General features: G+C 45.9%; 3 protein-coding genes across 13 annotated transcripts in view; 2 read left to right on the plus strand and 1 right to left on the minus strand.

The window, feature by feature from the left end:
- eml6 (EMAP like 6) overlaps positions 1–9080 on the plus strand; it is a 39806-nt gene extending 30726 nt beyond the window's left edge. For all 6 annotated transcript variants that reach the window (XM_085356504.1, XM_085356506.1, XM_085356507.1 and 3 more), the window contains 11 exons: positions 781–954; positions 1253–1461; positions 1543–1700; positions 4918–5032; positions 5121–5309; positions 5386–5558; positions 5637–5799; positions 5956–6059; positions 7836–7989; positions 8067–8167; positions 9025–9080. In XM_085356504.1, coding sequence (XP_085212630.1) covers positions 781–954; positions 1253–1461; positions 1543–1700; positions 4918–5032; positions 5121–5309; positions 5386–5558; positions 5637–5799; positions 5956–6059; positions 7836–7989; positions 8067–8167; positions 9025–9049 — 1565 coding nt within the window. In that variant the 3' untranslated portion in view covers positions 9050–9080. The remainder of the gene's footprint in view (positions 1–780; positions 955–1252; positions 1462–1542; positions 1701–4917; positions 5033–5120; positions 5310–5385; positions 5559–5636; positions 5800–5955; positions 6060–7835; positions 7990–8066; positions 8168–9024) is intronic.
- Positions 9081–10106: 1026 nt separating this feature from the next.
- mtif2 (mitochondrial translational initiation factor 2) lies at positions 10107–21433 on the plus strand. 5 transcript variants are annotated; one of them, XM_085355340.1, is made up of 15 exons: positions 12308–12509; positions 12636–12737; positions 13320–13500; positions 13627–13750; positions 17102–17273; positions 17362–17522; positions 17771–17947; positions 18085–18224; positions 18406–18530; positions 18616–18820; positions 19190–19442; positions 19514–19651; positions 19891–20055; positions 20452–20592; positions 20669–21433. In XM_085355340.1, the coding sequence occupies exons 2-15, from the start codon at positions 12721–12723 to the stop codon at positions 20836–20838; spliced, it is 2169 nt and encodes a 722-aa protein (XP_085211466.1). In that variant the 5' UTR covers positions 12308–12509; positions 12636–12720; the 3' UTR covers positions 20839–21433. The 5 variants fall into 5 exon arrangements, with proteins under 5 accessions (XP_085211468.1, XP_085211467.1, XP_085211466.1 ...); XM_085355342.1 differs by lacking the exons at positions 12308–12509; positions 12636–12737 and adding an exon at positions 10107–10361; XM_085355341.1 differs by lacking the exons at positions 12308–12509; positions 12636–12737 and adding an exon at positions 10107–10241.
- Positions 20328–27597, minus strand: LOC146631368 (splicing regulator SDE2-like). Of its 2 annotated transcripts, none has more exons than XM_085355345.1 (8): positions 27475–27597; positions 25289–25391; positions 25103–25214; positions 23543–23712; positions 23335–23464; positions 22603–22731; positions 22348–22522; positions 20328–21337 (listed from the first exon to the last, which is right to left on the minus strand). In XM_085355345.1, exons 1-8 carry the CDS (start codon positions 27577–27579, stop codon positions 21131–21133), a joined length of 1131 nt encoding a protein of 376 aa, XP_085211471.1. In that variant the 5' UTR covers positions 27580–27597; the 3' UTR covers positions 20328–21130. The 2 variants fall into 2 exon arrangements, with proteins under 2 accessions (XP_085211471.1, XP_085211470.1); XM_085355344.1 differs by having other exon boundaries at positions 20328–21340.
- Positions 27598–27678: the final 81 nt, after the last annotated feature.

Below are 27678 nucleotides of genomic sequence, written 5' to 3' on the forward strand. Positions count from 1 at the left end.
GTGGGCATGACGTCGGTGTTTCTGTGTGCAGTCTGTGCCGTGTGTGCTGAAGCTGTGATTCAGAGGCTGCTTTCCATCCTTTAGAAACATCTCCGGGTCAGTCGTGTTAATGCAGACGCTGTCGGGGCATGATCACATGATCACGTGTTCCTGAGCCTCTCTTTGTTCTCCAGAGAGGACGCGATTAAAAACACGTCTTCCTCTCTGGTCTTCTGAGGTTTCCTCTGCCGAGCTGAGGTGGTCCGGGACCTCGGGAGCGAACCGGTCATGTGATCATGACTGAAAGTGTTAATAAAGAGATGGTCGTTTGAAAGAAGCCATTTTGAATTTCCACACTCTGAATGGCGCTGCTCCGTGACCCAGCATGCGAACTCAGGCGCTGGAAGTACCCAAAGATCCTGAATGGGATAAGGTCTATTCATCCATCCAAGTTCGTTCCACGACACTGCGTCTCCATTTCACAGCTCCCATAACTCCCTCAGGTCCTTCATCCTTTTCTTCTTGGCCTCTTTACCATCCTTCATTCCTTGGCTCGTTTCCTTTCATTGCCCCACTTCCTGCTAAATCTGTTCCTTTGTTTGTCGATGCTGTAGATCTGAGGTTCCCTTTTTCTCCTGTTCCTTGAAGAATGCTGAGGAGCTCAGCTGTAGATCCCACATGTTGTTTGGTGTTTCAGTCCTGTGGTCCACAGGTCCTTGGATGTTCAGGTCCTGGTACTTCCTACCTCGGTTCTGTGGTTGTGAAGTTGTGTGGTTTCTACGGTTTGGTCTCTCCTCGCAGGCCTCGCCCCGTCCATCCACGTGTGGGACGCCATGACCAAGCAGACACTGTCCATCCTGCGATGTTCGCACGCTAAAGGCGTCGGCTACGTTAACTTCAGCGCTACAGGGAAGCTGCTGCTGTCTGTGGGGGTGGAGCCTGAACACACCATCACAGTGTGGAGGTGGCAGGAAGGTACCCAACATCTTTCATCAGATGAACGATTGTGAGATGCTCTCAGCTTCTGACTGCTGGCAGTTTGTTGGAAGGAGTAAGAGATTAGCTCTTGGTGCTCTGACACTATCGAGGGTTACACAGGTAACACTGTTCCTGATCCCCACGATTACCTAATGACTCGAGGTTCAGGATTAAGGTTGTTATCAATGATGCCTCGGGGGGGAAACATTATTGTTTGGACCATCTGTTCCACACCAAACAAGACAAAGTATGTGACATAGATGGGACGATCTTTGACCTCTTACCTGTCCGTCAGGCACCAAGGTGACGAGTAAGGGCGGCCACACTGAGCGGATCTTCGTGGTGGAGTTCCGGCCGGACTCTGACACCCAGTTCGTGTCGGTGGGAATCAAACACATCAAGTTCTGGACTCTGGTTGGAGGTTCGCTCATGTACAAGAAAGGTGTGATCGGCTCAGTGGAGGACGGCCGCATGCAGACCATGTTGTCTGTTGCGTTCGGCGCCGTAAGAAACGCTGACGTTGCTTTTGTATGTAACGCTCTGGTGTTTGCGGACTTGTGGTAAATCGCTGTTTGTCTCACTCAGAACAACCTGACATTCACTGGCGCCATCAACGGAGACGTGTACGTGTGGCGGGAGCATTTCCTGGTGCGCGTGGTGGCAAAGGCGCACAGCGGTCCCGTCTTCACCATGTACACCACTCTGAGGGACGGCCTTATTGTTACTGGGGGGAAGGAGCGACCGTGAGTCTGCAGTTCCTGAAGATGCTGACCTACCACCTGCTTTTGGTGTTAATACAAAAAAATGGTCCCAGATTCAACCAGTCATTTAAAGTTTGCATTATTAGGGGTGTGGCCTCTTTGAATTACATGTGGATAGTGACACAGGTAGTTGTAGCTCCTAGCTGTCTGCTAGGCTTCACCTGAACTGGACCTCTGGACCGTGTTTGTGCTGTTGGAGCTTTTTTACTAACAGACGGTCCAAGAAGGCGGAGCTCCAGGTTTGGTGCGCAGTGATTGATTGGACATTGCTAATCTTTGTCTGACTGATGCTTTCATATAGTCTGTGGTAACAAAAGTCGCTAGCATTAGCTCATAATAAAATCCATGCTCTAAACGATGGCTTCCGGAATCAGTGGGTGATGCCACAGTGGGTGATGCCTAGAGATGGCACAATACCAATTTTTTATGTCCGATACCGATATCATAAATTTGGATATCTGCTGATACCGATATGAATCCGATATAGTGTTTTTTAATAAACAAAACTGTTTTTTAAATATCTTGCTGCATTTTGTATAAGTTCATACTCAAGTTTAAAACAACAACTACACTAAAGCTATTCTGTTATAACTGTATGCAAAAAAAAAAATTTCATAGTTCAGCAATACTGATCAATCTAATAAACTTAGACCTACACCATCCTCCCTATTCTGGTATTTTAAAGAGTACTTAGCGTAAATATTAAGCAACCTAACTAATAGGGTTCCAACTCCCAGCAACAACAAAAATAAATAAATAAAAAATAGGGAACCACCCCTCACGCTCCACCTCATGATGCTTAATCGACGTAATCAACCTTAATTTGATGCAGTGTGAAAAAAAATGCACAGAAATCAATTATTTTTCAAGAAATATTAAATAGATTCAACATCTTTCTTCAACAAAATTGCAGACTGCACAGATGGTACCTTCCCAAAGGAAAAAGTACTATAGCTTACTAGGGTATATATATTAGACTTAATAGTCACTATATACAGTAATGGACTTCTATTCATTTTACATCAAATTAAAACTTTGGGTGTCAGATAATTATTTATTAAAAGCTCGACATTTTAAATGAGAATAAGAAAGAAAAGTATGTCTTTGTGCCCCCTTTTCCCTGTTCATGCCCTATCGGCCCCCCTGGCTAAACTTTGCTAGATCCGCCCCTGCACAGTTACGTCAGCTACGTAGAAAAAGATCCTGGTGTAGAAAGTAATATTAAATACATTCTAACAACAGCTGATCAAGCTTAAACGTGCTGCTGTTGTTCAGCCGCTGGTTTCCTCTTTCTGGTGCAAAGTGGGCCAAAAACAAACAAGAGAGATGATCAGCTGATCATTAAGCAGTTTCATGATTGAAGCAGCAGCAAGAAGAGGCAGTCGCTCCATATATCGTTTGTTAAGCTTAACGCAGGAATGCTTTACATTCAGAGATGGACTTACACACTTGCTATACTTCTCTCGGGGATAACTTTGTCGGAGATGAAATGTCAGGTTGCTAGCGAAGCTCCAAATGCTATCCAGACCACCGACAGGTCCCGCATGCCACAGCCGCTCTATCACGTGATGCATACTGCTCCGACGTGCTAACGTTCTGAGGTGAGTTACGGCGCGTTGCAAGTTTTGTGAGGTGCTTTCGTGATATTTAATGGATCGGATTACATTTTTCTATTTTTCTCCGATATCCGATCCAGTAATTTAGGTCTGTATCGGACCGATACCGATACGTAATATCGGATCGGTCCATCTCTAGTGACGCCACAGTGGGTGATGCCACAGTGGCTCTATAAACCAGTGTTTCCACACCTTTTGGAGCACGGCTCATATGAAAAATCACACAGCACACCACCAAACAAAAAGCATATTGATCATTTTCCCCCGAGCACTGAGCTTGGCTCAGTTTGTCCCCAGTTTACGTCTGGACTTCTTTAAGTTGCTTGAAGACGTTTCACCTCTCATCCGAGAAGCTTCTTCAGTTCTAAGGTCAAATGGTGGCCTCCCCAGACGCCTTAACGCCCACTCACATCCTGGGCCATCTGACCTCAGGGATTCGCATGATAGGGTGGGGCCAGGTTTCACAGTGAGCTCACCCGAAACCCTGGCTGATTGGGACACAAACCCACTTTCACACCTTGGCTCAGGTGATTAGAGGATCATCAGGGGTCCTTTTGTCCCTCTGTGGGGGGAAACTCCCACTAGGTTTATAATAATAATAATGGATTGGATTTATACAGCGCTTTTCAAGGCACCCAAAGCGCTTTACAATACCACTATTCATTCACTCTCACATTCACACACTGGTGGAGGCAGCTACAGTTGTAGCCACAGCTGCCCTGGGGCAGACTGACAGAAGCCAGGCTGCCATTTCGCGCCATCGGCCCCTCTGGCCAACACCAGTAGGCGGTAGGGTAAAGTGTCTTGCCCAAGGACACAACAACCAGGACAGAGAGCCCAGGGATCGAACCGGCGACCTTCCAGTTACAGATACGCTTCCCAACCCCCTGAGCCACGGTCGCCCCAATCGTCCTATATCTGGGACTCTCCACCATTTGACCTTAGAACTGAAGAAGCTTCTCGGATGAGAGGTGAAACGTCTTCAAGCAACTCAAAGAAGTCCAGACGCTTTTCTTTGCAAGCTCCTTTGACTACGATGACCTGGATGACTGAGAACCTTCACAGACATACGTCCCCAGTTTACCTTTTTTGCTTTCTTCTGACCCATCTCATGCTCTGGCCTTCATCTGGGTCGGAGTTTTCTCCAGGACCAGGTCAGACTGACTGCTGTTTCTGTTCAAATATTTATCTATTGCTATTATGCGCTGCATCGTCTCACAGCGTGAGGATTATGTAATTTCTTCTTCGACTTCTTCTGTTTTACTGGCAGTTGGAGACCCATTGAATTAGAGCAGGTAGTTGTACTGCCCTCTAGTGGAAGAGAATGCCATTGTTCTGCCCGTTACTCACGCCGGTCATTTAGAGTACTAATCAGGTGGAATCAGATAATCTGCCGCACCACAGTGGTTGGGAAACACGGCTATAAACCGTGTGGACCGGCCACAAGCATGGCTAAAGGTTAAAGGTTACACCAGGTGAAGATGAGGGTTCAGACAGATCCATTTTAGGGATGTACCCTTCTTCTGGATTCCTTTGATGTATATAAAAAACATGAAATCCCGCTGTCTGCTGCTGTTCATCAGGACCAAAGAGGGTGGTGCTGTGAAGCTTTGGGACCAGGAGATGAAGCGCTGCCGAGCTTTTCAGCTGGAGACCGGCCAACCGGTGGAGAGCGTCCGATCTGTCTGCAGAGGAAAGGTGTGAAGAACACACAGTGGAAGGTCCGTGGTGCTTGATGTTATTGTGATTCCAGTGACAGGAAGAGTAACCTCCAACTCTCTGACAGGGTAAAATCCTGGTGGGAACCAAGGATGGGGAGATCATAGAGGTTGGAGAAAAGAACGCTGCCTCCAACACCATGATCAACGGACACACTCAGGGAGGGATCTGGGGTTTGACAAGTCACCCTTTCAAAGACGTCTTCATCTCCGCCAGCGATGACGGGACCATCCGAATATGGGACCTGGCTGATAAGGTACGGGGTTGAACTGTGGTGTGCTGCCGACCTCACCTGGTACGGTGTATTCCTTTAATCCTGCTTTCTGTCTTAGAAACTCCTGAACAAGGTGAGTTTGGGCCATCCTGCCAAGTGCACGTCCTACAGTCCCAACGGAGAAATGGTTTCCATTGGCATGGAGAACGGGGAGTTCATCGTCCTGCTGGTCAACTCGCTCACCGTCTGGGGCAAGAAGAGAGACCGCAGCGTGGCCATCCAGGATATTCGGTGGGTTTGAACATTAGCACGAACAGGAGCCTCTAACAGTTCTGGGACTAACTTCAGTTTCTGGATTTCTTTGTTCAGGTTCAGTCCAGATAACCGGTTCTTGGCGGTGGGCTCAGTTGAAAGCGCTGTGGATTTCTACGACCTCTCTCTCGGGCCATCGCTTAATCGGATTGGTTACTGCAAGGACATTCCCGGGTGTGTCATCCAGATCGACTTCTCTGCTGACAGCAGACACATCCAGGTACTTTCACTTCCTTCTTAAATAAAGGTTAAAGGTTAAGAAGACACGTGCTGAGTTATGACACATGGGTCTGTTGTTGTGACCTCTGACCTTTTCCTTGTGGGTCAGAGCTCTGTCAGGTGAGAGCTGGTTTTCAATGTCTTGATTTATTCACAGGTGTCCACAAGCACCTACACCTGGCAGGTGCACGAAGTTCCCTCAGGGAAGGTGATCACGGATCAGCCCATCCTAGACAGGATCACCTGGGCAACCTGGACCAGGTGAGGCAGAAAAGTTGATTTGCTGTGCTTAATGTTAGCTAACGTTAGTGTTAGTGGGAATGCCTCAGACCATGTATGGGTCTCAAACTCCTCGAGGGGCAGTGTCCTGAAACTATTCCATGTGTCCCTGCTGCATCACACCTGAATACAATTAGTGGGTGATTAGCAAGGCTCTATAGAACTTGACTGCATGCTGAGGTGGTGACCCCTAACCCTACCTACTCGAGTAAGTGTTTGGAAAATTTTACTTTTATTGCACTGTGTTCATTCAGTCATGAGCTGCTGTAACAGTAGGGCTGCCACGATTAGTCGACTAGTCACGATTACGTCGACTATCAAAATCGTCGACGACTGATTTAATAGTCGACGTGTCGTTTGAAGCTTTGTAAGATCCCAAAAGACGCAGGAATAAGTAGCAGGATTTAAGAGTGTAATAACGGACTGAAACAGAAGATGGCAGCACTGCATGTACAAGGAACCAGCTGCCGTTAAACCCCGAAGAAGAAGAAGAAGCTGTGTCCCAGAATTCATAGCGCAGCCGAGCGCAGTTTCCAACAATGGCGGCAGCTAGTTAGTTTTAATATTACTCTTATTATTCTTTCTGGGTCACAAAATAAATGTTTAACATATTTTCAGGCGAGAATGTAGCTGTGTAAACCTCAAATATCTGCTCAGTTTATCAGGACACCACATATTTTCAAAAGCGCTCCGACGTTTTCAGAGACGTCTGTTACCCACTAGCTCGATAGCTAGCCGGGGTTTAACGCTCACTAGCGCCGTGAGAACAGCGGACTCCCGGCAAATCGTTTTCAAACCCACCGCCGTCTTTCGCTACTCAGGTTAAACATGATATATGAGTCACTTAGATAACTTAAAAATGTTGTTGTTTGTCTTTTTTTAGTATTTTATTTGTTCCTGAGTAAATTGGTTTGGCTGAGATTAAAGTTATAGTTTTTACACAGCTGAATAAACGTCAAGCAGACAGCTGATTATCAGAAGTGTGAGATGCTGGAGAATTTACTCCGGTGTCCTGTTATATTTTAGATAGCAAGGAGTTTATTAAACTTCACCGAAACAATCTGCAAATTTCATTAAAATGTAATAAACTTGTCTTGTCTTTATTTTTAGTTAGCACAGACCTGAAACACTTAAAGCTGTAAGCTAATGATAGTTATATAAGAGCAGATGCTGCTGGTGCAATAAGCTGTAGTTTTACATCCAATGGATGATGATCCGATTAGTCGACTATCAAAATAATGGATTGTGGCAGCCCTATGTAACATGAATCAAGAATTACTGCCTCAGCATGCAGTCTGGTCCTATTCTCTCGCTAATGACCTGCTAACTGTATTCAGGTTGGAGCAGGGACACATGAAACAGTTTCAGGACAGCGGCCCTCGAGGACTGGAGTTTGAGCCCCCTGCTTTATGGGATGCAGAGGAATCAGGGCCCTCTCTAATCCAAGAAACAAAACGATAAGATGGGGCTGTCCTTGGTGGTGGTGGGGTTCCCTCATGCCGGGCCTTTGTTAGGGAAGTAAACAAGTTCAGAGGTTTGGGACCCAGCTGCAGAGCACTAATCCTCCAGCCCTGGGTCGCCATGGAGTCCTGAACTAAAAACAGGAAGCACGGATTCAAATTGGGATGGGTTCAGGAAGATCTGGAGGAACTTTTCATGAATAAAAAACAGGAACTAGTTCCAGAAGCGTTGCCACCTTCCTGAGCTCATTTAAGGTGTGACCGACCTGACGGAGGCGTTTCTGTTCGGTTTTCGTAGCATCGTGGGGGACGAGGTTGTCGGCATTTGGCCTCGTAACGCCGAGAAGGCCGACGTTAACTGTGCCTGCGTTTCTCACGCTGGAGTCAACATGGTGACCGGAGACGACTTCGGCCTCATCAAGCTCTTCGACTTCCCCTGCGCCGAAAAATTTGTAAGTGAGCTCCGAAAATGAGAAATCACTGAAAGGTTCAGCTCACACTGAGCGCCACCTTCTGTCTTTATTTCCAGGCGAAGCACAAGCGTTACTTTGGCCACTCGGCTCACGTGACCAACATCCGCTTCTCCTGCGATGATAAATATGTGATCAGCGCTGGCGGCAGCGACTGCAGGTGAGACCTGAATTACACCAAATCTTTGAGTGAAACCAGCCAAACGTGGGCAGAAAATTGACTGCAGAGCAGCTCAGACAGTAAACTCATGCTTTGCTTGTTTGTTTGTTTTTTTTACTTGATCTAAATGAGACGTTTTAGGACCCCTGAGACAAAATTCTAATATTTCACAGAGAAAAAGATTCAGGACCTTCAGGATGTATGTTTTCAGTTCAATTTTATTCATACAGCACCAAATCACAACAGCAGTTGGCTCAAGGTTCTTTACATTGTAAGGTAGATTGTACAATAATAGATACAGAGAAAACCCAACAATCATATGACCCCCTATGAATAAGCACTTTGGCGACAGTGGGAAGGAAAAACTCCCTTTTAACAGGAAGAAACCTCCAGCAGAACCAGGCTCAGGGAGGGGCGGGGCCATCTGCTGTGATTGGTGAGAGAAGGAAGACAGGATAAAGTCATGCTGTGGAAGAGAGACAGAGATTAATAACAGGTATGATTCAGTGCAGAGAGGTCTGTAACACATAGTGAGTGAAGAAGAAACACCCAGTGCATCATGGGAATCCCCGGCAGCCTACGTCTATTGCAGCATAACTAAGGGAGGATTCAGGGTCACCTGGTCCAGCCCTAACTATATGCTTTAGCAAAAAGGAAAGTTTGAATCTTAAAAGTAGAGATAGTGTCTCCTGAATCCAGACTGTGATGAGCTCTGAAACCTGACTGAAACTCTTCCAATAAGCCATTCGTCTGCAGATGGTCTGCTTGCTGTTTCACACTCCTACTCTGAAAGGAAGGTTGGAGACTGGCTGGTTGTTACTGATTGTTACTGTCTGTCTCTCGTCTCCTCTCTGCAGCCTGTTTGTGTGGAAGTGTCAGTGAGGTCCCTGCAGTCCTGTTGGGTTCACAAGAGTCTCCTCCTCTTCTCCTCTGATGCTGCTCCCCCGACTCCTCGGTCTGAACTCTGACCCGAGTTCACCTCTTGCTGTACAGTTAATGTGAGGACGTGTTTCCTGCTGTTGTGGCGTGTTGCTGTGACCTGTGGACGGCGTGTAGCTGTGTCGTGTAGCTGTGTCTGGTTTGTCGGGATGTGCCTTTCTCACAAACTCTGACCAAACATTTGATACAACTTTATTTATAACGGTGGTGCTATCAGACTGTCGTGGTGTCCTGTCAGAAGATGATGATGATGAAGATAAAAAAGAGGAAAATGGATCTGTGTTTGATCCTAGTTATTAAAAAGGGAAAAAGTAGAAAACAGTTTGTATGGAACTTTATTTAAAAAGTAAAAGAATTCTACCTCAAAACAGAACAAATAGAAATGAAGAAAATGTATTTATTAAGGTAGAAAATAAATATTTACATCCACACGGTGGCGCTGTCTTCTCTCTGCTGTTTGTCTGATAATAAAAAAACACTTTTCTTGGAACCCCACACAGAGGGATCAAAGGTCATCAGGACCTGTCAGGACTCTTGCTGCAGCATTTTGGATCAGCTGAAGGCTTTTCAGGGAGTTTTTAGGACATCCTGATAATAATGCATTACAGTCGTCCAGCCTGGAAGTAATAAATGCATGAACTAGTTTTTCAGCGTCACTCTGAGACAGGATATTTCTAATTTTAGAGATGTTGCACAAATGGAAGAAAGCAGTCTTACATATTTGTTTAATATGTGCGTTGAAGGACATGTTCTGGTCAAACATGACTCCAAGGTTCCTCACAGCATTACTGGAGGCCAAGGTAATGCCATCCAGAGGAAGAATCTGGTTAGATACCATATTTCTAAGCTTTTCAGGGCCGAGTACAATAACCTGAATAACTGACTGAGAGCACACCAGGTGAGTTAGTCTTATTATAGTAACGCAGACACATGTCCTGATCCTTGTCTCCGTTCACCTGCCTGACCTGTGGAGGGCAGCAACACGCAAACCTAACAGAAGGCGCCAAAGTGCTTCCGGTGTGTGTGCTGGCTGTCATGGCGGCTCCCTGTCGCAGGACTTTTTCACGATGAGCTGAGTGGACAGCGCGAAGAGAGAAAACCAGAACGACCGGAGGCGGATGTCGGGGTTGCTGAGGTACCGTGACGCTCCCTTCTCTGACGCTCTGCTGCTGGGTTGAGTTGACCGTAGTTCCGACGTAGAGTCCTCCGGTTTTGACGTCAGGCAGAGCCAAGCGTCACTCAGAAACCCTGCGAGGTAATGTCACGTGAACGAACGATACCTGAGGCTTTAGGTGAGCTGCTCGGTTCAGTTTTCACGTTCGGCTCTGATTAAACGTTTCTTTAATCAGCGTCTTCCTCTGCAGGCCGGAAGTTCAGCCGAGCTACACCAACACTGCTGTTTAACAGCTGTTATGTTTTTCACGGTGTTCCAGATCTACTGGCGTTTAGATCAACTGGCGTTGGTCGAACAGATGTGTGGCAGACTTGCGTTTCAGGAGCTGCTACCGACAAACCAGCAAAAAAAAGCCAAATGTGTCACCTGTGACACTTGTGAGGTTGTCTCAAACACACTCCGTCAGTCTTGATGCTGTTGAACAACAAAATGTTTAAAATGTGGCGAGTTTACCTGGTGATATCCTCGTGCGCGACGCGATCGCGAAAACAGCAAACAAGTAACACCACGCCGTTGTTGTCCACAGGACAGCAAGAGTCAACGATCGGGAGACTCTTGTCGTCGTTATCGTTCCCCTCGCACGGTTTATTTCTCCGAATTCAGCGTTTTTGCTTCACAACTACAGCGAGCTGTTTACTTTGTGCACTAACATGGAGTCGAGTCAACCAGCGCCACCTCTGGCCAAGTGCCACAGCCTACAGCCAGATCAACCTGTGACACATCTGCACCACGTTTGAATTCGTGTCATGCACATTTGTACCTTTCAATTGTGTCTGTTTGTGCGTCATGCAAACAAACCTTTGAAATGAATGAAATGATATCATGTATTTATTATCAGCCTACATTTGTACAAAATGCCAAATTATATACACAAAGTCATAGAAATCACCACTCCAATTGGTCATCATGATTTTGATATTCTCTTTTTCCATAACAATGAAGTACACCTTGGACAAATATGACACATCAATATTTCATTAGTGTTGTCACATCACATCCTGTAAGCATCGTCTGTCTGTGTCTTTTCCCTGAAAATGAATATTTCCAGCCAATATAGGCAATCCATCAACATGGCTGGAGTTATATACAGTCTGTATAAGTGTGGTTAATCTAATGAAGATTTGTAAGGAGACGGCAGTTACTGTGAATTCACAGCAGTTACACAGTGATTAGTAATAAACAGCCAGTGAGAGTGAGTGGATTTGACTGTTCCCACCACTAACACATGACCATAGCCCACTACTAGATTAACTTGTGACACATCTGCACCTGCTGCTATGATCACAGTGAGTAGAGGCTGAGTGGCTGCACTTACCCCTGGTACATCCAAATCTGCCCACAAACATGTTGAAAGATGCAATGCCAGCAATGTGGATTGTCAACACTGAAAACAATCAGTAAGCACAGACAACAGGGATCATTTGTTTCTGTTTATTTAGCACCCACAACATTTGTAGTCGCCTTCTGCACAGGGGAAGTCCACACACACCGTGTGGTACCACTTTCCACAGAAGGTGCATTCAGTCTGCAAGGTTGAATGAGGTTGTCAGAGTCATTGTCTGGCTGTTTATTACTAATCACCTGCTGTACATTCACAGTAACTGCCATCTCCTTATAAATGTTTATTAGATTGACCACACTTATGCAGACTGTATATCACAACCAACTCTAACATGTTTGTTTGCAGAGGGCAGACACAGACAGACTACGCTAACGACATGTGATGTTACAACACTGGTGAAATATTAGTGTGTTCACGACATTTTTCGTATGGGCAAAAGTATTGATATCAGGATGGTGATTCTTATGTGTATGTCATTTGGCATTTTGTACAAATGTAGGCTGATAATAAATACATGATATCATTTCATTCATTTCAAAGGTTTGTTTGCATGACGCACAAACAGACACAATTGAAAGGTACAAATGTGCATGACACGAATTCAAACGTGGTGCAGATGTGTGTCACAGGTTGATCTGGCTGTAGGCTGTGGCACTTGGCCAGAGGTGGCGCTGGTTGACTCGACTCCATGTTAGTGCACAAAGTAAACAGCTCGCTGTAGTTGTGAAGCAAAAACGCTGAATTCGGAGAAATAAACCGTGCGAGGGGAACGATGACGACGACAAGAGTCTCCCGATCGTTTACTCTTTGTGTCCTGTGAACAACATCGGCGTGGTGTTACTTGTTTGCTGTTTTCGCGATCGCGTCGCGCATGAGGATATCACCAGGTAAACTCGCCACATTTTTAAACATTTTGTTGTTCAACAGCATCAAGACTGACGGAGTGTGTTTGAGACAACCTCACAAGTGTCACAGGTGACACATTTGGCGTTTTTTTGCTGGTTTGTCGGTAGGAGCTCCTGAAACGCAAGACTGCCACACATCTGTTCGACCAACGCCAGTTGATCTAAACGCCAGTAGATCTGGAACAACGGATCGATGATTCTTCGTTATCGGTTTGAATTTTTAAGTCTCACTTTCACATTCGGCGCCCGAATTAACGAACCTATCCTCCTGAGTCCTCCGGTGTCAGTCCGTAAGCTCTGCTCCAAACTTCATTTACAAAAGACACATTTTTACGATTTGTGGTGCCGAGATGTTTTAGAACAAAATGTAAACATGTGTTCCTGATGTGTTAGAGCACTCGGGTTAATTCGGCATAGATGTAGTCCACCACCTGCATCCAGCTTTCATCTCACCATGTTTAATATGTAAACTTCATATGCTGCTGCTTCAGGCAGAGGACTGGACAACCACACGTGGAGGGTGGGTATTTTAAAACTGTCAGCTGAGGATATTAGATATAGAACTGTATATACCCCAAACAGTGTGTGTCAGACACTCGCCTGATTGGCTGCTGCTTGTCAGGATGTGTGCGGGTATATTACCTGCAGAGTTTGTGGGCTGTGAGGCCGACAGAGAGGAACAGACACACTCCTGAGTGAAAGGATCGATGGCTGGTCTCAGTGAGACCGCCTCCCGATGATGATGATGATGATGACGTTTTACCTGCAGATGTTTGCTCTCTCGCACGTTAGGCTCACCTGTCCCTCTGCAGCTATGAGTGTGATGTCTGCGGTGATGCGGGGTACCCGGCGGCTGGTGCACGCAGACCCAGCTCTGTTCAGTAACTTCCCGTTTCCGGCCGTATTCTGCCGTGCCGGGAGCGCCGACTTTCTCCTCACCTGCCAACCGAACAGGAAGTTCGCCTTCAAACATGTGAGTTTCTTCCTCCTGATGATGTTCATTAACAAAGACGCAACATTACAGTTCCTTCGTCTGTACAAATAACATTTTAGTGAAAAAAATGAAGCATGTCATAATAAAGATAATTTTTAACTGCAGGTCAAAGGTCAGAAGAAAGAGCAGAAGACCCAGAAGGTCAAACCCAAAGTGGACAAACAGGAAGTTGAGATCCGACAGGGGATGACGGCGGCTGCACTCGCTGAAGCCATGAACAGAGACTTCGGTAAGGATGATAGACAGTATACAGGTGGGCGGAGCTATTTGATGTCTCCCATTGGTCGCTGAAGCGTCAAGATTATGGAACGCCAGGACTGCCATAATGAATTAATTAAATGTGGCAATAATTAATTAAAATTGGAATTAATTAATTAAATAAATAGTTATGACACATGTAATTAATTAATTATTGACACATTTAATTAATTATTTAATGATATATTTATTTATTTCATTTTGGCAGTCCTGGTGCCTGGCTCTCATCATCTGTCAGCCTCACCCATCAAACTCAGGGGGCGGGGTTAACGCTGCCCATGCAGCTTCTCTAACATTTGATTGGTTGCCGTGCAAAGTAAGTCAAAACAGGTCGATCCTAGATAATCGATTGCTTGTGTAGACTTGGGGCAGCCAGGTATCCCAGAATGCAGATCAAATCACAGGCAGCAATGGTGGTGGTGTAGTTTTAAAATACCCCGTTTTTCTGTCACCAGCTACACTTTTAACAGTGTTTTAGCCGCGAATGTCGCGACGTATGTCTGGTCAGGTTGTCAACATAGAACATGCTTGCAAAAGTGCTCAGATGTTTTCAGAGATTTCACTAGCTCTGCTAACAGTTAGCATGCAGAGCGCACCGAGGGGGTTACGTTAACCGGTTTGTTTACATATTCCACTCTCCGTGTTCCACATGTTGCATTTGCAGATTCTCATTTTCACCGAACGATCGTCTCTTTCCGCCTGGTCTTGTGTCTCTGTGCTTCTGTAACATAAAGAACGAGCTGACATTTTTCTCACGAAACCAGCGATCAGCTCAGCAGACCCTCAGTTTACCTGCATGCATCCTCCTCCTCATCTGTCAGCTGTTTAACACCTGCTGCTAATTCAAGAAACACGCCTACGTTACCTGGTGATAGTCACAGTTTAACTGGGCAGCCGGTGCTCAATATAACGCAATGTCAGCGCATTTTTCTGCACAAGATAAGTAAATATAGTGTTTTCCCCGAGCGCAGAGCTGCTGGAGCTTGTTTCCTTACAGAGCACTTTATAGGCGAAGCAGCTTTATCAGCGGCTGATGTCCAATCACCGGCACACAGCTTTCAAACCTCAGCTGAGTTTTAGCTCTCAGTGGTTAAACGCTGGACTTCATTCACTCAGGTTCTGTCTGTCGGGTCACGTTTACTTCGCTGTTTTATTTACAACTGAGCAAATCGGTTTGGCTGAGGTTAAAGTTACGTTTCATAACTGCATAGTTTCACAGACGTTTAATGGTTCACTGGCACATGTGTTAGACTGAACTATCATCTAAATATCATCTGTTTTTTAATAGTTATTCAACTGTATTCTAAGCACCAGCTGTCTGTTAGAATGTGATTTTTTTCTCTCTCTGTTGGCAGAGGTATAAAAATGCGCAGGAAAATCTGACATGCATGGCAAACTTCACCGACGATATTTAGGGAGGAATAAACACACATCAAACATAAATGAACCATTTGCCTGTCTCCATAATTGAGAGAATTTTCTCTTCTTATGTCAACACTCACTCTCACTCTCTCTCTCTCTCTCTCTCTTTTTTTTTTTTTTTTTTTTTTGCTTTTTCGGTCATGTTATGTTTACCTGTCAAAGGCTTGTTACAAACTATGAAACACATTGTGCAGACTTCTGGATGTTAGAAGAAAACTAATACTGCTCATGAATGAGACTAAAGGCAGGAAGGTGTCCTTTAAAACTAAACATGTTAATAGGACCTCCCTGTTTATATCATAGTTTATGATATAGCACGTGTATTTCAGTAATAGCCTGCTGAGGCCACTATACGTGCTGGCCTCATATCAAATGTGAAGGCAGACTGAGTCTATGTTTGACGTTTTTTATATCTAATCTTCCTTTTCAAACATTTAAACAGCAGCGAGTCTGCAGCTGAGGGAATACAAATTCAAATTGTCGGAACAGGTTTGCTCGTTTCTTGGATTCATTTGGTGATTTATTAAATGTATAACTGTTATTCTAATCTGCTGCTGAGTCTCTTACACTTTTCTTTATGCTGTATATTTTCACGTCTCTGGAATAGTTGGCAGTTAGATAGTCAGCTGGGAAACTTTGTGTTAACTCATGGAGCTGAGGATATCGTGGATATGCTGACCTCGCTGCGTGGTGTACAGAGCGAGGTCAGCATGATTAATATTCACAATAAAAATATTAGCCGAACATCATGAAGTCTGTATGTGTTTCATAGTGTCGAACAACCTTTGTACAGTTAAAGCCAGCAGTTACTACATGACAGAAACACCAACGTTATCTCTTTTATGCGTTTATACACAGGTCACGCTGATTACTGAACAAAACCCCAAAGATCAGATGTCAAACAGATTTATTTGCTCTCTCTCCTCCTTAAACATGTTTTTAATGTTAGTTATAATTCAGAATTGGCGACTGAAACACGTAGGACACATAAGAACATCAGGAAATAAAACATCGATAAATATAACCTCAGTAAAAGAAGTCAGCGGGGGTTACTACAGCTGTGTACCGGGGCCTGCGCTTTGTCGGTGGGATTGCTTGCGAGGCGAGCGGGTCTATCCCACGCTTTGCCGTGAGACTGGGCAGACATCTCCGAAATCATCGAAACACTTTTGCAAAGAGGCTGTATCTTGACAAACCGACCAGACACATGAAGATTAAACCACTACATTCTCGGCTAAAAAAATATTAAAACGGTATTTGGTGACACACAAACAGGGTTTTTCAAAGTTCAGATCTGTTAGCTTCCACATGCCGGTTGTTGTGTGCTAGAAACAATGGCCACCAGGCCAAAGCAATGGTTTTGACTCGATCAGCGTTAACCCCGCCCCCTGAGTTTGATGGGTGAGGCTGACAGATAAAATTATTTCATGATGAGAGCCAGGCGCCAGGACTGCCAAAATGAAATAAATAAATATATCATTAAATAATTAATTACATGTGTCAATAATTAATTAAATGTGTCAATAATTAAAATGTGAAATACATAAATAATTAATTAAATGTGTCAATAATTAATTAATTACATGTGTCATAACTATTTATTTAATTAATTAATTCCAATTTTAATTAATTATTGCCACATTTAATTAATTATTTAATGGTGTATTTAATTAATTCATTATGGCAGTCCTGGCGTTCCATACAAGATGAGCGTTTGACCTTCGTTGTCTTGGTTCCAAAAAACGGACCAAGAGTTTACCGCCACCTGGTGGCCATTAGACAGAATGCCGGTTTAAGGCTCCTCCTCGTGCGCCTACTTGTCCGACCCTGGAGCGACGTCGATGTTTTAAACTGTCTGTGGCTGGAAGCTGTTTTAAATAAAGGTCTATTTGAATCTCAGACCACGTGCTGGAGGCTCTGCTGAACACGTCGGTGCATCTGGACTCTCTGGAAAAGGACACGGTTCTGGAGGAACGATGGATTAAAGAGGTGGTGACACGGTCAGGGATGAAGTTCAGATGGGCCAAACTGAGCGCGAGCAGAGAGCGACCCAACAGGGACGCCTGCAGGAGGTGACAAGAAGTCTCTGATCACGTGTATGTAACTCGTCACAGTGGTTTGTAACAAAATAAGGTTCTCCGTTACCTACAACCTTCACAGACCGCCTGCTGATCCCACCCTCCTGGTGCCACGGCCCCCGGTGGTCACCATCATGGGTCACGTGGACCACGGTAAGACGACGCTGCTGGACAGCCTGAGGAAGAGCCAAATCGTCTCCACAGAGGCCGGAGGCATCACGCAGCACATCGGGGCTTTCCTGGGTAACAGCACGCTCTAAACTTTATTTAAAAACACCCAACGACAGGAAACGAAACAAGATTTTTTTTTAAAGACAAACTTTAAGAGCAAACAGAAGAAAATGTAATTAAATCATAAAATCTGTCACCAGACTCTGCTGATTGATTATTGAATGTTGTTTTAATAAGCAGCGTTTGCAGGTTTGTGCTCGTTTACAGACAGTAAACTTTTTCCTGAAGCTTCGTTCCCGCTCTCGGATCTTTTCTTCCAGTCCAGCTGCCGACAGGTGAGAAGATCACCTTCCTCGACACTCCGGGCCACGCCGCCTTCTCCTCCATGAGAGCCCGTGGAGCCAACGCCACCGACATCGTCGTTCTGGTGGTGGCAGCTGATGATGGCGTCATGAACCAGACGGTGGAGTCCATCGAGCATGCCAGGAGAGCCAAAGGTGGGAGCTCCACCTGACAGTCGCAGCCGAGGGCTCAGAGCGAAGCGTCGCCCCGTTTCTACTGCTTTTACTGGATTTCTATTCATTTTGTTTTTATGCTCTTCTACTGCTGATTCTACTGTTCGTCCGTGTTTCAGTCCCCGTGATCGTGGCGGTGAATAAGTGTGACAAGCCTCACGCCGACCCTCAGAGGGTGAAGCAGGAGCTGCTCGCTCACGACGTTGTTTGCGAGGAGTTCGGGGGAGACGTTCAGGCGATTCACATCTCTGCTCTGAAGGTGAACTCATCAAACAACACATCGCGTTGTTTTCCCACAATGCAATGCACAAAGAACATTCCTATTGGTCAGTTAGTACAACAGACAGGTTAAAGGTAAAGTAATGAAAGCAGTTAATATGGCTTCCTTAAAATATGAGATCGTTGCTGTAGACCAATGATGTCATTGATGACGTTGTCAGGGTGATAACCTTCTGGCTCTGACTGAGGCCACAGTAGCTTTGGCAGAGGTGTTGGAGCTAAAGGCGGAGCCTACCGGCCCCGTGGAGGGACTCGTCATCGAGAGCAGGACCGACAAAGGCAAAGGGTAAGTCCTTCACAGTGCTAACTCTGGTTTACTGGAAACATGAAAGAGTCAAACAGGCCCAGTGTGACCAGTTTGGTCTTCCCAGCCCGGTCACGACAGCCATCGTCCAGCAGGGGACGCTAAAGAGAGGCTGCGTGCTGGTTGCTGGGAAATCCTGGGCTAAAGTTCGCTTCCTGTTTGATGAGAACGGCTGTGCTGTGAGGGAGGCGGGGCCGAGTACTGCGGTGGAGGTGGTTGGCTGGAAGGAGCTGCCGTCAGCTGGAGAGACCATCCTGGAGGTGGAGTCTGAGGTGAGTGGGATATAAACCGGGTCCGCCCAAATGAAATCACTTCACATGAAATAGAATAAATGTTTTATTAAACAATAAATCGACAGAGGTTGTGTTCATCTCAGCGGATGCTTCGCCTACAAGAAAAAAGGAGAAATATTAAGTTTGCGTTAAAAATCTCTTCAGAACATTTCGCTGCGATGTTCGTTTTCTGCCTCCTCTTTGCAAACTTTGCTCTTCGTTGTTTTTTTGCTCTGGTTTTAAATTTTGGGAAATTTAAATAAAAATCCAGACTGGATTGTTGGTGGTTGGTTTCCTTCGTGGGTCAGAGATGACCATTTCCTGTCAGTCCCTTCCACAATAAAAGCTTTCCTCCTTTGGCTCCTGCAGCAGCGAGCGCGGGAGGTGGTGGAGTGGAGAAGTCACGATGAGGAGCAGCGGAAACTGCAGGAGGAGCAGAGCGCGATCGAGCAGAAGCAGAAGCTCCACCTGGAGGAGTACCGCAGGGAGAGGGAGGGGCTGTCCCACCTGAGCTGGAGGCAGAGGAAGGTGGCGCTTTACCGGGCCAACAAGACCCGCTTCGCCACGAGGCCCAGCGAGAGGATGCAAAGCGACCAGCTCAGCCTGCCGCTCATCATCAAAGGTACGCACTGAGCCAGCTTCAAACAGGCTCCGCCCACTGTGATGTCACTAACTGAACAACCGTTGACCCAGGTGACGTGGATGGCTCGGTGGAGGCCATCCTGAACATCCTGGACAGCTACGACGCTCAGCAGTGCGAGCTCGAGGTGGTCCATTTCGGCATAGGAGACATCTCTGAGAACGACGTCAACATGGCCGAAATGTTTGGAGGTACGAGCAAAGGACGCCATTCCAGATGTTTTTATTCATTTTGTGTGCAGCAGATTCTTCTGACCGCCGGCTGGTTTAGTGTGATTTCATGATGGGATTAAAGCTGAGAGCAGAGAACGCCTTCTTACAGTGTCTATGAATGCATCACAGGGTACCTGAGTTTAAAATAAATAATAAATCTCCTGCTCCACCTTCAAACATCATGTGGACTGTCCTGACTGGCTGCATCTCGCCATCAGGCTCCATCTATGGCTTTAACGTGGCGGCGAGCCGTGGCATCGAGCAGCTGGCAGCGAGGAAAGGCATCCCGCTGCGCCTGCACAGCGTCATCTACAAGCTGGTAGATCAGCTGAAGGAGGAGCTCAGCGCCAAACTGCCACCACTCGTCTCAGAGAACATCACAGGTGAGTCGGCACCACACGGTCATGTGACCACAGCTGAGCTCAGGTGGAGCGGAGGCGTATCAGTGAGATCAAAGTCAGCGTTTCATCCCTGCTAAATCACCATGGTAACAGGTAGCATCAGCATCTTAATTTTACCGCCTTACGGCCACCAGGTAAACGCGTCTCCATCTGACGCTTCTACCGTTGTTTTAAATCATCATCATCTGATTGGAGCACGTGACGCTCAGAGCTCATTTAATGAGGAAAACAGACGCAATGTGAGCACGCTCAGAGTGCGGAGCAGAGGCAAGATCTGCATATGTTCATTTTGTTTCTAGCCACACCCCCTTAGGTCACATGTCAGAGGAAGATGAACCTGTGATGTCAGTCACACATATCCTGTTCCCCCCGGTGCAGGTGAGGCGTCGGTCGTCGCCATGTTTGACGTCACCGTGGGAAAGAAGAAGGTTCCCGTGGCCGGCTGTCGGGTTCAGAAAGGTCAGCTGGACCGACGGTTCAGGTTCAGGTTGATCCGAGGCCGGGACACCGTGTGGGAGGGTGAGTGAGACCGGAGCTGGGGTCAAGCAGCAGGACTGGACCGTGTTGTTCTAACGTTCTCCTGATGTTCCCGCAGGTTCTCTGGCAGCACTGAGGCACCACAAAGATGACGTGCAGACGGTGAGGGCGGGCATGGAGTGCGGCCTATCGGCTGACGGCGACGTCGACTTCAGAGCCGGTGATATCGTCGTGTGCTTTGAGGAGGTGGCGGCGCCGCAGGTCACTTCCTGGGACCCCGGCTTCTGAACTCCCATCATGCACTGCTGCGCAGCGCTTCTATCACAGACTCTCAGACACAGATGAACCTGATGTTTAGTTTCAGACGTTTATTGAAAACTGAACAGGAAGTGGTTAAATTCAAACTGAAGCACAGACGTGTGTGAACATCCTGCTTTCTGACTGGACAGAACCTCTAATAAAATATACGTGTGATTGTCTGAACCAATCAGGAAGCTCATCAGGAAAGAGTAAATGTTGTCTGTGATTAATATTCTCGCACTCGACGGAACGCTGAACACTCCGCTTTCAGCGTTCCATCTCATTTCTTCTTCTTGGGCTTTGTCGGTTTGGCGAGCAGCAGCGGGTCGATCTCATCTGCACTCAGTCCTCTGATGGCGAAGAGTCGAGCAGCGCGCTCCGACGGCGTTCCCCCACACTTCAACCCACGAGACATCAGTTCTTTTTTCAAGACGTCCAAACCCAGAGACTCCAGCTGCTCGACAGACGCCACCGAGAGCAAATCCAGCTGCTGAAGAACAACAAGATAAGATAAGATAACCTTTATTAGTCCCACACGTGGGAAATTTGTTTTGTCACAGCAGGAAGTGGACAGTGCAAAAGTTATGAGGCAAAAATTAGAATACAATAAGAATAAATACAGTACACAACTGTACAGAATAGAATAAAATAAAATACTATATACAGTAGAATAAAATAAAATATACAATAAGATAAAAATAGAATACAAATACTATATACAACTGAGTAAAAATACAACGATGACAGAAAGGATTATTGCACTTAGTATTATTGCATATGTATGGACAAGAGTTAATGATCGCAACATTTGACTACTCGAACACACTGCAGTGGTTTGTATCATATCTATCTAATAGACTCCAGTTTGTGCATGTAAATGGAGAGTCCTCTTCACACACTGAGGTTAATTATGGAGTTCCACAGGGTTCAGTGCTAGGACCAATTCTGTTTACATTATACATGCTTCCCTTAGGCAGCATCATTAGAAGACATAGCATACATTTACACTGCTATGCAGATGACACCCAGCTCTATCTGTCCATGAAGCCAGATAACACACACCAATGAGTTAAACTGCAGGAATGTCTTAAAGACATAAAGACCTGGATGGCCGCTAACTTTCTGCTTCTTAATTCAGATCAAACTGAGGTTATTGTACTCGGCCCTGAAAAGCCTAGAAATATGGTATCTAACCAGATTCTTCCTCTGGATGGCATTACCTTGGCCTCCAGTAACACTGTGAGGAACCTTGGAGTCATGTTTGACCAGGACATGTCCTTCAATGCACATATTAAACAAATATGTAAGACTGCGTTCTTCCATTTAGCTCCAAAATTAGAAACTCCATAAAAACCTTCAGCAGATCCAAAATGCTGCAGCAGTAAGAAAACCTCCACAGCTCAGCGATGACATAATTCAGACTTTAAAATTAACCTTAAACGTCTCATCAGAAACTTTAACCCTGAAAATTTCAGACTTTATTCATCGGGTACACACCTGTTGAGACGGCTCGCTTGATTGTGATGGTTTGGACGGACCAGGATGGTTCTGGTCCTCTGACGGTGTCCCAGTCTGGTCTCTGGAGGTCTTCTCAGAGTCCCGGTCCTCTGACGGTGTCCCAGTCTGGTCTCTGGAGGTCTCCTTGGGGATCTGTGTGGTTCTGGTGCTTCCACTGTTTGAGGATGAAAGAAGACTCTTTCAGACATCGTTAAATGACGGTGGATCTGGTCCCTGGCGCTCTTTGGGCTTTACCTGCTACCCTCCTCTGCCTCTCTTCGTGTTGTCATGGTAACGATGGCAGCAGCAGTTTCACGGCTGGATGTGGACGGAGCCTCGTCATCATCTGAGCTCATCAGCTCGTCCATCTCCTCCAGCCCCGTCCTGTGAGCACAAGCATGATCAGTCAGTTTCACTCTGAACCTTCTCAGCTTCCCACATTTTGTTGCTAGGTAACAGACGATGCAGTTCCAACCAAATACAGCCGACAGAAGCTCACGTAAACGGACGCTGACCATCAGAGACGAGCTGCGAGCGCTTCAGCTGAACTCAGAACACACGAATCTGTGCTGGTGGTCGGTGAGGTCACTGGAGCTGCTGATAAAAGACGCTGTGATGTCAGCGGGCGCCAGGAAACCTGTTGACATCACAGTGCCCGCTGAGTTGATGGATTCACCAGAAATCACTGACACCCCACTTAACTGTTTTTCACCAAGCGTGACCTCACAGGATTCAACTGGTTTCATCGGTTGGGTTTCAGCCAATCAGAACCTCCCTGGCTGCTGACCTCATGTTTTTATTTGTCAGGGTGTGATGTTGCTCGCACAGCGAACGACCTGCCGTCTCGACAAGGACAATAATTGAGAATAATTTGCCTTTCAGAAGCTCGCTGTAGCTCAGAGCCGCCGGCGGCGTGCTTGTCGTTCCCTGTCTGAGTGATCGCGTAACAGCTGCCATGTTCAACTCTTCCTGTCATTAACGACTCACCAGAAGCACCCCCCTCCTCCTGCTGTCTTCGTCTTCTTCTTCGCAGGCTGCTCACTCTGATCACAGTTCAGCCTCTTGGCGCCGCACATGTCGTCCACCTTCACCTGGCTGCTGGAGGAAGCCTGCAGACCTGCAACAGGAAACACACCTGGCGTCAAACACGTGCAACCTCGCGCTCTCACCATGCGAGCTGTGCAGCGCGGCCAACCTCTGAGCACCGAGTCCTCGAGTCGCTCGGACAGGTCGTGGCACTGCTGCTGGTACTCTGCGTCGGTGAACTGGTGTTTGGGCTCATTGAGCTTCCTCTGCAAGCGCTCCAGACGCCGCTGCTCCTTCTCTGCCTCGCGCTCCGCTTGCTTCTTCAGCCAGTCCGCCATCCTGCCGCACCACAGAAGAACAGACATGTCACTGCAGTGAGCACCGGCCGCTCACAATCAGACTCTACCCACAAACTGCAGGAGGAAGTGACCTCGACGGTGGGATAGATTGTTTGACAGGTGTGTTGCTGGCCCAACATCACAGTGCTTTGAGCTTACAGCAGCAGCTGCTGCAGAGCAGATGTTTGAGGTGAATCATCATCAATAATTAACCTGAATATTTTACATCAACTGTAGAAAATTCACCTTTCAGAGTTTTTCTGGTGTTTTAAAGCTCGTTTTCAGACACTTGAAATTTAAGTGCGCTCACCTGGACAACACCTTGGACACTGCTGTATAAATAACATTCAAAGCGTTTCTGTTCTCATCATGTTTTATGTGCAGCCATCAAATCGTATTATTATTATTATCATCATCATCATCATCAAATCTGTTAAACTGGCTCCAAACATCTCAATACGTTTACTGCCAACGTGACAGCAAACCAGAGCAGGAAGCGGAGCAAAGTGTGACAGGAGAGGTGTTTGCACAGGTGTCTCCACGCTGAGGTGGGGAAACTAAGACGTGCAAACAGACATTATTGAGCCTTCTGGCTGAACGCTGCCACCTGCTGGTGAGACTTTCATTACATTTACCACAGATTTTACTGGAAGACCTTTAAAGTAGGGCCGGGTATCGTCACTGATTTCTAGAACTGATTCAATTCAGATTCACAAGGTCCCGAATCGATTCGATCCACGATTTGAATCTGGGAAATTTTGCCTCAGACAGTCAGAAATATTATAATTCAGATGATGCATCAGTACATTTCCATATGTTTATATCTATAAAAAGAAAGCTTGTGAGCATCACAGCAGATGCCTTTGTGTAAAAGTAACTGAGGAATTTTATAAAAATATTCTGCAGTAGATCAAAAACGAAAGTTTAAATATGTTCATCATTGAACAGCAGAAATGAGGCTTTGTTTTCAAAAGTAAAAAAAAAAAAAAAAAAAAACAGCGTCCGACAGCCTGTAAACAGCTGTAGACTTGTGTGATTTTTGTTGTGTGTGAGTGTGAGTGTGAGTGTGAGAGTGAGAGTGAGAGAGAGAGAGAGAGAGAACATCTCCCTAATTCTGACCCGTCGGCGGGTCCGCACTTTGAGTTTAGCCTCTGTTTTAGCCGTTTGGTGGTTGTTGAAGTTTTGTGAGGTTTAACCTGAGATTCTGGCGTTTCGGGTAAAATAAATTTTTATTTAAAAATCGATTCAGGATTTTAATGAATCGATTTTACGTTATCCATGCTAGAATTTATTTTAATCGATAATCAAAACCCAGCCCTACTTTAAAGACTACAGAGTAATAACACTTCCTGTCTGATCTAAACATTTCAGCTCCTGTGTGTTTGTCTCACTCTTTCTCGTGGTTGACGTCTCTGAGTCTCCGCCCACTGAGGTCCCTGCAGGCCTCTCGATTGGTCGTCTTTTCAATCTGAGCGCCGAGCGCGCGCAGCATTGAACCGAACCCTAAAACACATTTCACAAGTTTCCTTCAGCTCTTCTGCAGCAGGAAAACTGGAAGCTACTTTCCGTTTACTGACCTCCTTTCCCTCCAAGGAGGCGGAGCTCCAGATGATAGACGGCTCCATGCTCCAGAGGATCGTCCAGGTGTGCCCGGCGCCCATCTCTGGTGACGTAGAAATCCTGGAAACATGAAAACTCGCTGAGATGAACCCTTCGATCATCTTCACATCCCCTGAAGCCGCGACCTTAACCTCCCGTAAACACACCTCCAGTTTATTTAATCTGGAATAAATCTAAATAAATAATTCAATGAATAAGAGCTGGCAGGAAGTACGTCATAACAGGGCTGATCCTGAGGCTCTGATTTTACGGATTTAAGTCAAAATGATTAGGGCTGCCACAAACAATTAGATAGTCGACTAGTCACCGATTATTTTTGCGACTAGTCGACTAATCGGATCATCATCCATTGGATGTAAAACTACAGCTTATTGCACCAGCAGCATCTGCTCTTATATAACTATCATTAGCTTACAGCTTGAAGTGTTTCAGGTCTGTGCTAACTAAAAATAAAGACAAGGCAAGTTTATTAAATTTTAATGAAATTTGCAGATTGTTTCGGTGAAGTTTAATAAACTCCTTGCTATCTAAACTATAACAGGACACCGGAGTAAATTCTGGAGCATCTCACACTTCTGATAATCAGCTGTCTGCTTGATGTTTATTCAGCTGTGTAAAAACTATAACTTTAATCTCAGCCAAACCGATTTACTCAGGAACAAATAAAATACTAAAAAAAGCCAAACAATAACATGTTTAAGTTATCTAAGTGACTCATATATCATGTTTAACCTGAGTAGCGAAAGACGGCGGTGGGTTTGAAAACGATTTGCGGGGAGTCCGGTGTTCTCACGGCTCTAGTTAGCCTAGCCCCCGGCTAGCTATCGAGCTAGTGGGTAACAGACGTCTCCGAAAACGTCGGAGCGCTTTTGAAAATATGTGGTGTCTTGATAAACTGAGCAGATATTTGAGGTTTACACAGCTACATTCTCGCCTGAACATATGTTAAACGTTTATTTTGTGACCCAGAAAGAATAATAAGAGTAATCGCCTGAGCCAAGGTGTGGCTCAGGCGATTAGAGGATCATCAGGGGGTCCTTTTGTCCCTCTGTGGGGGGGTCACTCCCACTAGGTTTATATCTGGGACTCTCCACCATTTGACCTTAGAACTGAAGAAGCTTCTCGGATGAGAGGTGAAACGTCTTCAAGCAACTTAAAGAAGTCCAGACGCTTTTCTTTGCAAGCTCCTTTGACTACGATGACCTGGATGACTGAGAACCTTCACAGAAATAAGAGTAATATTAAAACTAACTAGCTGCCGCCATTGTTGGAAACTGAGCTGGGCCGCGCTATGAATTCTGGGACACAGCTTCTTCGGGGTTTAACGGCAGCTGGCATCCTTGTACATGCAGTGCTACCATCTTCTGTTTCAATCCGTTATTACACTCTTAAATCCTGCTACTTATTCCTGCGTCTTTTGGGATCTTACAAAGCTTCAAAGTCGTCGACGATTTTGATAGTCGACTAATCGTGGCAGCCCTAAAAGTGATTCACCCTTTCATGCATGAATTATGACAAACTCAATCAGGATTTTTATTCATCGTTAGGAATGAAAAAATGATTTTTGAACTTCATTTTTTAAACATGTACTTTTCAAAGAGGTTCAGTGGACAACATTTTAACTTAAGAATTTGACAAACGAATAAACAATACACACCGTGTATATTGTTTATGTGCAAGTACACCATCAACACTGACACAAATACACGGAAACGGCCTTTGAATAGCTGTCCACTGTAGTGACCACTATGCGTGAAAGGGTTAAACTCGTGATTGCTTCGGCCTCCTCTGGATATAACCTGAGGTTACTGTCAGTGCTGACCTCGTTTGGGACAGGTTAATGCCGAGTTTAGCCTTATAGCTTATATGCTAACCGCCGACAGGTTGATTCCGTTCACCTGGACGTAGCGGTTTCAGTGGGAGGAACGTTTCGTCACTTTTCCAGGTGACTTTTTCACATGAGTGACGCTACGTCCAGATGAGCGGGATGTGCTTACCTGGAAGATTAAGCATGCATCAAAACACTTTATATGCTAACGTTAGCGCAGCTGCTAACACTGATACGCGGAGTGCATTTAAACCGCCTAACCCGGGCTAACTCACGCTAACCCTGGTTATCCCGGATAATTCGTCTCAGCCTCACCTCCGGAAGCGGCACGAGCCGGTCCAGGACGTGCCTGACCACAGAACCGACCGGAAACACGCAGGTAGAACCTCTGCGGCCCAAAGCGCTCACCGACACCTCCATGTTGCACAACGCTCATGCGCAGCTCTTCCGCTTCTTACTGGCTGAGTTTTTCTTCTCTGACTTAAAACGCGCGTCATTGTTACTGTACAGATGTACAAT

The sequence above is a fragment of the Diplotaxodon limnothrissa genome, linkage group LG6 (genome assembly GCF_057381915.1).
Source record: "Diplotaxodon limnothrissa isolate DT_005_m linkage group LG6, D_limnothrissa_male_GT1.1, whole genome shotgun sequence".
NCBI lineage: Eukaryota > Metazoa > Chordata > Actinopteri > Cichliformes > Cichlidae > Diplotaxodon > Diplotaxodon limnothrissa.